Genomic DNA, 12,081 nt, shown 5'->3' on the forward strand with positions numbered 1-12,081 from the left:
AAGAAAAAGTTCCCCATTTTTTTTACGAGCTCGAGAAAGTCTACTGATTTATATTTTTCGTAGCTTTCTTTTCGTTTTCTTTCTTTCTTTTTTTCTTTTTTTTTCTTTTTTTTTATTATTTTCTTTTTTTTTTTTTTTTAATATCGGTCTAGCAATTCGAAGATTGATTTCTGAATGAAGTAAAACGTATCCCTGTTATCGTTTACTCAACACGCAAAAACATTAATTAATTTCGGCCTTAACTCTTTCTCTCTCTCTCTCTCTCTCTCTCTCTCTCTCTCTCTGTCTCTCTCTTTTTCTCGTTACATATCATATACAAATTTATAGTACTTCTAATTTCTCCTCCTCCGAGCTATTTTCTTTCTTTTCCATTAATTTCTCTTTTTATTTTGTTTTTCATCACGTTTTCTTGTTCTTTTTTTTCCACTTTTGTTCGTTCATCCGTAATATTAAGTACGTTTATAATTCATAATCCGTATTAATCCAATAAGGATATTAATCGATATAATAATGACAATAGAATGTAGTAATCGTAATAATATAATTATAGGCAAACTCTTGTAGCGTTGTACTTAGCGTTATTTAAAATAGTAGCAATATATTTTATATATATATATATATATATATATATATATATATATATATATATATATATACTGAAGTTCAAGTACGGACAGAAAATCGACTTGTTATTTGCCATTCTTTCTTTCTTTTTTTTTTTTTTGTTCTTCTTTCATTATTTTTTCTTGTTATTGTTGTTATTGTTGTTGCTGTTATTATTGTTGTTGCTTTCTTTAAACTTCCTTTTATATGTATATATAGCAATATGGAGGGAATTCACTAACAACATGCTCGAAAAGTGCAGCATTCTCACACATCTATAAACAAATATAAAAACTCTTCTTTCTCACGCCTCTTTTTGTTTTCTTTCCTTCTTCCTTTTTTCTTTCTTTCTTTCTTTTTTTTTTTTTTTGTTTCTTTTTCATCTCTTTTATCATTTTACACGAAATTTTTTCGCACCGCTAAGATACATCATCACCGACGTTAACTTGCTTTGCTCTCTTACGTACGCGAACGTCTTCCCCAGACCATACAATCGAAAAAGAAAATCTCTCTTAAAAATCTTTCCTTTATTATTGCACTGATTGTTATAATAACGATAATAATAATAATTAGACTCGCTCGTCGAACGTCGACGGAAAAACGTTAGGTCGAGAGGGAAAGCAGAAAATCGCCGATGAAATGTATACGTAGCGTGTGTATGTGTGTGACTTTCCACGTTATTCTTTCTCTTCGTACATCCTTCTTTCTTTCTCTATCTCTCTATCTCTCTTTCTTTCTCTTTCTCTGTCTGTCTCTCTCTCTCTCTCTCTCTCTCTCTCTTTCTCTACTTCTATCTCTATCTTTATCTCTTTCTCTCATACATTCTCACTTTCTCATATTAGTAGCGAAAATAAGACGTCGATAATATGCTCCTGTACACTTAAGTACACGTAAAACGATTATATGCGCGATAGAAATACAATCTTATACGTTTACAAGAAAACTAATTATATTGTGCTTGCAAGTATCAAGCACGACTCTTTCACCTTTATCTCGATTATTTTCGAACTTCATCGTCGTTTCTTTCATTCGTTTCCTTTCATTCATTCACACACATACACATATTCTTCCTCTCGCGCTTATATTACTTAAATTCACTTTTTTTTTTTTCACTCGTATCCGAATCGCGAAGGGAACATTTTACGATCATCATGCACAAATAAAAAGAACACGCCCGATTTGGCGAACATTACTGTTACTTGACACGTTGCACACGAAACATTATCTTTTTTTCTTTTTTCTTTTTTTTTTTCTTTTTTCTTTTTTTTAAGATTTCCTTACGTTTCTATATTAATATTAATAATCATAATACAATAAAAATAAAATTAATAATAATAATAATAATAATAATAATAATAATAATAATAATAATCAGCATCATCATCGTCATCATTATCATTGATAATAATACCGTACGTACGATGAGCAATCGAGAGGGATCGATTGATCCACTATCGCATCCAAGCATCGACGTAAATTCCTGTATTGATTAATATACACAATATTGATTTTCGACAGCTCTATTGCATGTAACTCGAACGGTACAAACGACGGAACCATGCGATCCTATATTTTTTACACTTAAGCCGTAGACAATAATAGCATTAAGAATGCCTTTAAATATTATATCAACATCTATGATCGATACGGACCACGTAGACCTTCGTTCGCGACTACTTTCATCTTTGTCCTCTGCATTTATAAAAGAGAAGTCTCTGACTAGTTTAGCATCCTGAGCTGTTTATCATTCGAACCTTTTAAATAAATGTCGACGACCCGGCAAATGATCTCGATCGATTTAAATGTAAATCGAAAGTTTCTGTAATATAAAAAAAAAAAAAAAAATTTTTAAGATAAGATTGATAAACGCATAAAAGATGTTTCAAATAAAAATATAAAATATAAAGGGGACAAGAGGCATAATAAAATATAATTCGCTTAATAATGCTATCGTAGAAATTAAGATTGATTTCCAAATCCTATTTCCTTTTGTTTCTTTTTTTTCTTTCTTTTTTTTCCTTTTTTCTTTTTTCCTTTTTTTTTTTTTTTTTTCCCCAACTATCTCTATAATAACAAATCCTATTGTACTTCCATGGAATCGCGAAAAATAGCCTCCGCGAGTCCGTAACACACGAATTTCGCACTTGTTATACTTGAAGAAATCTTTCCTTCACTCGTAAAACATTTTTCACGCCCATTCACGTTCCTTTGTCCCACTTCGCGACATGAAGACCTTCCCCCCTCGAAGTCTCCGAAAAAATGGAATAGTTATGACACACCCTATCGATATCAATAACCACGTCTTGTAATCTCGCTGATTAACATGCGCTCGCGCGGGTAAAAACGATTGTCCATCGAGACAGCTCGATTAATTTTTGCGTCGTTGTGCAAAGCGAAACGAAGCGAGGACGAGTCATACGTTTGAAGAAAGCATGCATCAAAGACTAAGTGCAAACGACTCGAAGCTATACGTGCTCTTCTACCATTATCAGTTACATTCATACCGAGAGTTCGTCGTTCTTTTTAGCTTCGAAAAATATCGACTTATAAAGGCAGTAACACGAGAAAATTATCTTCATTCCTAACATTATCCATCTCTGTTTTATTTAATTTTCAATATAAAAATGATTTCGCAAAAATCGTAATAAAAATGAATCTCAGAGTAATTAATATCAATCCTTTCCTTTTTGTATCTAATCAAAATATTTCGCTGTCTTAAATCATTCGAACTCTTTTTTTCTCTTTCACACACACGCATATCTCTCTCTCTCTCTCTCTCTCTCTCTCTCTCTCTCTCTCTCTCTCTCTCTCTCTCTCTCTCTCTCTCTCTCTCTCTCTTATTTTATCTATTACACAAAATCAACTTCCACGAAGGACGCACTAGGTCCAATCGTGAAAGAAGAAATGTTGATCCTTCGGTGATACGACGGACCACTGTCAGAATGAATTCGAGATGTTTAAAACCACATTTCTTTAGCCTATGTAATTTAATCGATCTGCTGATTATATATCTCGTGTGCGAAAATACCAAGAAATATCCTCGCAAAAAGTTAAGCTGGACGGCTTTGATAAAATTAGGATCTCTTTCGAAGGACGCGAACGTTGGATAAGGGTGGGCTGAGGTAAATAGTGTGTAGTAAACAGGGACAGGCTTACTTAAGTGCATATAGTAAGTCGGATAAGGGGGAAATGGAATCTTAGATATATAGCAGGTGTAATTCAGGGAAGTGCTCGTTAGCGTAGATACACGGATTATACAAAAGCTTCGCGGACGGCAGAGTATACAAAGAGAATGCCATCTATCTCGCATTTCTTATATTCTCTTTTTCTTTCTCTACCATTCTCTTTTCGCGTGCCTTGAAATTTAAGGTGATGCTGCTCGCGTGCTCTTAACCGAAAAGGTTAGAAAAATCGTGAGAGCGACGTAATTCTTATTCTTATTCTTATTCTTTTCCGTTTTCTTTTTCTTCTTTTTTGTTTTTGTTTCTTTCTTTTTCTATAACTTTTAACAGACTTGCTTGTGGAAATAAGATGCCTCTCTTTCTACGTAATATGTTTTCTTTTTTAGTTCGTATAAGACGGTACGCGGTATTTTTTCTCTTTTTTCTTTTTTCCATCTTTTCTTTTTCCTTCTTTTTCTTTTTTTTTTCTTTTTTTTTTTTACTTTTTTTTTACTTTTTTTTCATTTTCGTTTAAATGAAATCAATCGCCCTAACGCTAACGAACGCATACGCGTATATTATCATTTTGTTCCGTAATTCTCTTATTTTTAAGTATCTGCACACCATTTTATTATGTATATATGCATGTATTTGTGTGTTTGTGAATGTGTGCATGTGTATACATAAGTTTACATAACACGGCGATTTATTATTTACAGGAAAAGAGTTACTAACGAAGGGTAAAGGAAACGAGATAGTAGCTTTTGAATGAGCGAGGGTTATAAATGAACCCGCGCGATTCGAGCCGTAAAAATTAACTTACGCTCTAATATATCCTGTACACGGCCGAAGAGAACCGAAAATACGCGACTTTTTAATGGCTCGCGATTTATGCCGGCGTTACGTCGGCATTGCACATTTCTTATTTCCTTTTATTCTTTTTTGTTCTTTTTCGATTTTCCTCCCGCCTTCGTGAAACATCTTTTTATTTTCTCTTTTATTCCTTTTTATTTTTTCTGTTTCATTGTCAATTCCGATCCGCTTTGTTTATCGAAAACGTGAGAATAACTCGGCTACTTCCGTGTCTCGATTAATTGACTAGCATTGAGCGTATGTCGCTCGATCAGGAGCTCACAACGAGCTCCGCCCTTATCGATCGGAACTGTCGGAAAATCTTTGAAGAGTTCCTTCCGCTTTTCCGACAGTTCATCGGAATCAAATAGTGCAAAATTAACGTGCGAGAATCGAGCGAATTTTTCTTTTTTCTGTTGACATTTGTCTCTCTTTCTCTCACACACTGTTTTTTATTTTCTCCCTCCCTACCCCTTTCTCTCTCTCTCTCTCTCTCTCTCTCTCTCTCTCCCTCTCTCTCTCTATTACCAATGTTCCAATATTTTCTCGTAAAACACCTTGGAAAAAGCGCTACATTATTTCTTATCAATTTGTAAAAAGCGAGCTTATTGCTGAGCGCTGGATAATCGTGGATTATTTAATACGGATTCGCCCTCCCTGTGTCTACTTTTCTTAAATTCTTCATTGCACAGAAACACTTATCTTCTTTATTCTTTCATTTTGTCCCTTACTCATGAATATTTCGAAAAAACGTGTCCTCGTTGTTCCTTGTCACGAATTTTATATAGATGGTCGCTTTGTTGATCTTCACGGGAAACGCGAGCAAGCTTTTTTGCTCGCTAAAGGAGGAAGAAGCAGCAGTTTCAGTAACGTTGCTGAAATTCATGATGCCACCTGTTGAAATCGATGTGGAATATTACGATCGAACCATTAGCTAGACCAGCTAGCAGAAACCTAAAAGGAGATATGTATCAGCCAAATTATTTTAATGTAAAAAATTCAACTTATAATGGAGGTAAATGATCGAAATTCAAGGAAAAAAACCATTTTACTTACCGATCGTTCAAAGTTACGATACTTACTTTTGATCATGAGAGAGTGCCAAAGAACGCACACTGCTCTCGCAAGCTGGAAAAGCGTAGAGGAGAGCAAGATTAAACGTTCGCCAAACTTCTACGATCCCTTTGTCACCACCGGTCATCAGATACTCGCCATCTCTGCTCAATAGCAAGCACTATACGAAATTAAATAATAGCATTAAATCGATGAATTTATCGGCCTATCAACGAAGATCGAAACGTCATTTCTACCTGAAGATTATCGTTGTGCGATTCATGACGTAGACGCTTTCCATTAATGGTGAAAGCAGCGACGTGTCCACGTTCATAATTTACAACGATTACACCTTCCCGGGACATAGCGATATTTTCGGGAGATGAAAATCCGTTTGGTGCTTCGAGGGACCTTAGAAGATCACCGAACGTCGTGTGTACTAAGACAGGTCCATCTATATTTCGAGAAAATCAATTAAAGAATTTTAATATTTACTAATTGCTTAAAAATGTTAATGCATGATGATATTAAAAAAAAAAAAAAAAAAAAAAAAAAATAGAGAGAAGAAAAATATTTAAAAAGAATATACGATCAAAAAAAATTCACGTACAGTAGGAACCGGAAACGACCAAGCCCAATTCGGCCGAAATGACAACAGCCGTGACAGGTTGCTCGTGACCCGTCAATGTAGCACGAGGAGCAGGTGCTTCACCTTCTCCGACAATAGTCTGCGTTCTAGCGTTCCAATGCCATAACAATACCGTACAGTCGGCACTTCCGGAAGCAATATAGCAATCAGAAGTGATATTGCACTCGCTACGAGACAAACACGTCACCACACCATAATGCCCGAAAACGATCTGGACAATTTTGGCTAGAAAAATACATTTTAGAAAGATCCGATATTAAAATAATTAATTTCAGTGATATATATATATATATATATATATATATATATATATATATTAAATTATTTGATATTAATATACTCAAACAAGTCGGTCATCATTTTTATTCGTTTTGTTACCTGTCTCAGTTGAGAACACACGGAAACTGTTATCCCAAAAGCCACAAGCTACTAAAAATCGACTATCCACTGTGGTAACGAAACAATTACTTCGAATTTTTAATTTCTGACTGAAATTGTCACCCAAATGACGACGCAATGCTGGATTCGAGCTATTCGCTGCTTGAGCTGAAACAACAAATTTTTACGATTGATTATGTTAGAGAGACAGGAAGATTTTTCTTTCATAATTTCTTTTCTCTAAAAACTCACATAAAACTGGATCCATGGAAAGAGGTTGATTCGCTGCCTGAGCTTGTGGTGTATCGGCATAACTTGGGGATTGTACTGATGCTACAACAAAGAAGAAAAAAAAAAATAAATTTTTATCAAAAACATTATTCTCTCTATATCTTATCTGATTGAAAATACTTATTGTATGAATTATTTATCGTTATTAAAAAATGATAATATAATATCATGCTATTTACCAGCATAATTTGTATTCCATCGATTAACAGCGAATTGTTGTCCGGTTGTAACAGTAACGACCGATGGTAATGGTAATTGCGGATAGGTATTAGCCGATATATGACAGATCGGTGAATTCGATGGGAACTTGATTGTCATGCAAACGTCATCCGGTATACTGGAGAACATCATCGGTGACTGCAAAATGGGAAGAGTCTTATGCAGCTTCGTCGAAGAGCTCCAAAAAGTATCCTAAATCGTAGAGAAAAGGGTACATAGCTTATCGATGGACTAACATATAGCTCTGTAACCTTTTCTCGAAGTTTTTGTTTTCATTGAATCACGTATGTACGTTTCGTTGACCTTCCGTTGAAGGTGACATACGTTTGAGGAATTCGCCAAGAATCATAACGACAAGTGTCGAAGTAATTAAAAACGAAAGAAACAAAAAAAAGAAAAGAAAATGCGTTTCTCGAAAGACTCACCAAATGCATAGCCGAGCTTCTAGGTGGATGCGGTTCCATTAAAAGCTGTGACGGAGTCTGTCCAAAGTTTCTTATCTGATTCTCTATCGCTTCTCTCATCACCGAATCTGTTATCGCATCAAGATCCACGCTACCTTCATATGTGAGATAATAAAATACGTTTGTGGCTCGTACCGCCTCAGGACCTATTGAAATCGAATACGATTCGATTAAGACAATAAATTTTTTAAATTATAAAAAATTTTTGCTATTTTCGAATTAATACTTCAAAAGGTCATTTTAAAATGATCCGATCATTGATTTCGATACAAAACAAATGAAATTTAATTAAAAATAAACATAAATCTTGTAGATTTCCTTCAATTTCTTTATTAATTGATGTAAATTATTAGACAGCAATTGTTTTTTTTTTTGCTCATAATTATCAACGAAATTTCGATCGATTGTTATTATTTGAATTTTTCGAAATATTTCGAAGTCCTCAGGCTACGTCAAGGCAATTTCCAAAATCATTCGTGGCCGGTATTTCCGTTTGGCGCTACTTTCGGCTGGTTGGTAATCTTTGAAATGTGTTGCATATTACGAGTGAGACGCATTGTCGCACCCGGCACACGTGCCTAATTGCTCAAGACACGGTGATGGTAAAGATGGAAGCTAACTAAAGACTAATTCCTTCCATACGTCGGCCACCCTTCTATTTCTCTCTCTTTCTTACACATATACTTCCCTTATACACATGCATAAATTTCCAAGTCTTTTCACGAAAGAGAACGAGCATCTTCGAGGAAGCGCCGGATATAGAGGCGCCACCGGTAATTAACATCCTCCGAAATTCAATCTGACTCGACTAGCCTTGTCCCAATAGACGCTTCTGATTCATTCTCATACGACTCGTAACATTGTACAAACTGCGGTATCTCAATTTCAAAATTCAACATACCATAAGAAATCTAATTTCATTATTATCAATCGATATTCTTTGTGTTACACAATCGAAAAGAAAATATAATACTTCTTTTTATTCTAAATTGTAAATAAGTATGATTAAAAAAACGATTGTGAGATTTAAATTGAAAAAGAAAAAAAGAAGCTCATCCCTTTTCTAAGTTATCTCTTTTTAACGAATGTAAACTCACCTTTCTGCTTGTAACCAAATATCAAATCGATCCATTGATGTAATTGACAAGATACGAATTCAGACTCGAGTGCCTGAAAATAAAATATAATTCGAAATATAGCTCGAAAATTCGATAGACTTAGTTCGTTTGAAAATTGTCGATGATTCACCATTCGATTGATCCTTATAAATTCTTCAGGTGAGGATGCCCAAGGAGGTAATTCAACGTCACCAACCGCGCTACCGTCTTCCTGTCTGCCAAGGCGATAACGATTGCTGTTGACAAGCATTTCCGGCAGGAAGAAAAATTCTGGTATAAGTTCCTGTTAACAAGGACGAAAAATTTATTATTATTACGTTCGCGATAACAACGATAGACACGAGGAGAAACTCCTATACGTCTCTTTAGTAAAAAGGCGGAGCATGCACACGCCTCTAATATGTAAATTTCGAGGTGGGCCGACCACTCGTTTGCAACGTTTCAAACGCAACGAACCTTGACATCCGACGTATCGCGCTGACAGTTCTTCCAGGAAAGTGCAATGGATGAGAAGAGTCTATTCGGATGATCAAACTTTCCGCCTTGGAGTGCCAAGAACATAGTGGTCATTGGTTCCTAAAAGAAAAAAAAAAAAAAAAAAATAATAATAATAATAAAAGATCAAACAAGTGTATTATTAGATGACTCAAACAAAAAATATTTAATATTAAATAACATTAAAGAAAAAAAAAAATTTTTTATTCGATTTACATAATTTTTTTTATACATTTACATCGGAGACATGTTTAAACATTTAAAAATGTAATTCGATTCGAAATAATTCGAGAGTTTCACGCTATATAAAAAGAAACGTATCTTCGTCAACATTCTATATGATGAATGGAAAGAGCATGGTTAACTAATGTCAGCGCATAAATCTTATCCTTTTTCGATGACCGGAAGCATGAAAAAAGGGCGGGTGACGAGGCGTGGTAGAGGCGGCACCACTTTAAACGGCCACTTAAGGGCACTTTATAAGGACCACTTTATTCTGACATCTACCGCTCGCTTTTCATCCTCCGCTGATCTATAACGGAACGAATCATCGGATCACTTGCATTTTTTCAAAATTCCGATCATTTTCTCACAGTAGATATCTGATATTTCGTCGATAATAAAATTTAGAGCTCTCGAATCAAGACTCGAACAAAAGTATATCATCCTTTTGCATTTGTTTTTATTGAATTTATTATAATCCATTCAATTTATATAAAATAAAAAATGATTTGAAAAATTTCATGATAATTAACTTAAAATAAATAAATAAATAAATTCTACACAAAAATAATCAAATGTATAGGTGTAATAAAATAATTTAAAATGTATCCAAATGACTATAAATAAATAGCTCCCATGTTCTTTCTTCGAGAGTCTTCCAACGATCGTGAAATTCTTTGAACACGCCTCGAATAACTGTGAACAGAGAGCTATAAAGTCATAATTTCTTTACGACATAGCCGATTAAACGATAAAACGCATGAGAAATAAGAAAATCGACGAGGTCTCTCATCTCAAGATACTTATCGCAAAATACTCGTTTCGCCGATAGTTAAATGAAAGGGCGTCGGACAGCATTCAAAAGTTCTAGAATCGGTAAATCGAATTGCGAGATCATAAACGTCATGACAGAGCGATGCGCCACTAGTTTAGAATCTTTCTTCCTAACGTTCTCGACGAATTTATGAATCTCTTTGAAAATCAAACCGGGTAAAATGTTTTCCGACTATCGGGAAGAAAAGATATTTGCTAATATACAGAAACCCTAAGTCTATATTTAATGATAAAAATGTCTCGAATATATATTAATCTAAAAAGAAAAAAGAATCTAAGAGTAAATATATAATAACTTACCACGCGTATCATCCAATTCAAAACAAACGCAGCTGTAGAATAATGCGTTCCATAATGGAACGGTGGTATACTGTCGTGTTCCCAACTTTGGAAACGTTCTTCAAAATAAGCCCTCCTACTGGGATTCAAAGCACCGATTGGCTATAGAGAAAAGAATAACAATATTATACAAAATATTTAACAGTTTATATGAGATCAGGAAATATAAGAATTTACCTTTGACAAATCGCGATAATTGCTAGGTAAGCTTAAATCAAGTTCCTTGGTCTCATAATTCGTCAGGACCCAAGGAAAGACTGGATACTGATTCAAATCGTTATAAGTTCGACCTGAAATGAAAAATTTCATATAAGTTCGAAATAAACGAACAAAGATGTTTTATTGATTTTAACCCGGAAGAAACATGCTGTTTCTTTCGTACTTAGAAAAAAGGAAAAAGAAATGAGAAAAAAAAGAAAAGAAAAAAGGAAGAGAACGATCACGTAGATAATTCATACTGACGATTTCATTTTTAAATCTCATTCCGAGGAGGCCCAGAAATAGATGAAGTACGACCGTCGGAGGCTTTAAATGAGAAGCACGATAACTGGGCCAGTTTTTTCTTCGATCTTACGCGCGAGCCACCCTCGCATATCTACTCGCACGCGTAGTACCAAGAGAAAGACAAAAAAAAAAAAAAGAAAGAGAAAGAAAAAGGAAAAGAGAGAAAGAGAGAGATAGAGAGATAGAGAGAGAGAATATCGCGGGTGATATACGAGGATAGCTAGGCCAGCTCTATTTTTACGAAAAGTGAGTCTTCGCTCTCAATGGGCCACGGTGCTCCGTTTAGTAAACGCATAACTCAGAGCGTGACGGCTAATCGCTCCTGAAATTGTCGGCAGGCACCCCCTCTCCTTTAAGAAGTAGAGCCCCTCGACGGAATCCCATTCCGAGATGCATTAGTGACGGCAAAAGTCCGCGCTAGCTACTCCTGCCAGTTCGTCTAATCTCTTTCCCTGTCGCTAATTAAAGCACGTCAGCAAGTCCTCGTCAGACACGTAACGTTTCACTGGGAACAGCCTAAATCTTTTTGCTTCGTGAAATGAGCTGTTTCATTTTGAGAAGAGAATTTCCTTTCGGTTCGAACTAATAAGTATCGAACTTAATCAATGATTATAAATCTATTCTATAACTATTCTATACACATAAATATCTAAACATTATGCTTAGACATTCAATTGATAACAAGTTCGCTAAAAGAAATAGTAAAATCGAACGTTAAACAGTAAAATATAAAAAGAAAAAAAAAATGGAAAAGATAAAGAAGACGATAAGAAAATAGGATAGAGTAGAATAAAAGGAATTTTTCGCGGCTTCGAAGTTACAACCGCGAAAGACAGGCGCGTCCCGTCGTCACTACAATGCGCCGTAAATCGTGAGACAAGTCCATGAGGGAGAAAGAG

At 35.0% G+C, this 12,081-nt stretch overlaps 1 protein-coding gene across 15 annotated transcripts in view; it reads right to left on the minus strand.

Moving 5' to 3' along the window:
* Positions 1-3,368: 3,368 nt before the first annotated feature.
* The window catches only part of LOC124957662 (neurobeachin), a 193,427-nt gene continuing 184,714 nt past the window's right edge, over positions 3,369-12,081 (minus strand). For 10 of the 15 annotated variants that reach the window (XM_047514766.1, XM_047514765.1, XM_047514761.1 and 7 more), the window contains 13 exons: positions 10,856-10,968; positions 10,640-10,780; positions 9,245-9,364; positions 8,919-9,071; positions 8,768-8,840; positions 7,632-7,816; positions 7,167-7,398; positions 6,949-7,029; positions 6,697-6,864; positions 6,280-6,543; positions 5,927-6,123; positions 5,699-5,850; positions 3,369-5,570 (listed from right to left, as the gene is read on the minus strand). In XM_047514766.1, the coding sequence (XP_047370722.1) occupies positions 5,480-5,570; positions 5,699-5,850; positions 5,927-6,123; positions 6,280-6,543; positions 6,697-6,864; positions 6,949-7,029; positions 7,167-7,398; positions 7,632-7,816; positions 8,768-8,840; positions 8,919-9,071; positions 9,245-9,364; positions 10,640-10,780; positions 10,856-10,968 (1,970 nt within the window). In that variant the 3' untranslated portion in view covers positions 3,369-5,479. The remainder of the gene's footprint in view (positions 5,571-5,698; positions 5,851-5,926; positions 6,124-6,279; positions 6,544-6,696; positions 6,865-6,948; positions 7,030-7,166; positions 7,399-7,631; positions 7,817-8,767; positions 8,841-8,918; positions 9,072-9,244; positions 9,365-10,639; positions 10,781-10,855; positions 10,969-12,081) is intronic. The other 5 variants (XM_047514772.1, XM_047514773.1, XM_047514771.1 and 2 more) reach the window with 1 other exon arrangement.

This window comes from Vespa velutina, chromosome 2, assembly GCF_912470025.1.
Source record: "Vespa velutina chromosome 2, iVesVel2.1, whole genome shotgun sequence".
NCBI lineage: Eukaryota > Metazoa > Arthropoda > Insecta > Hymenoptera > Vespidae > Vespa > Vespa velutina.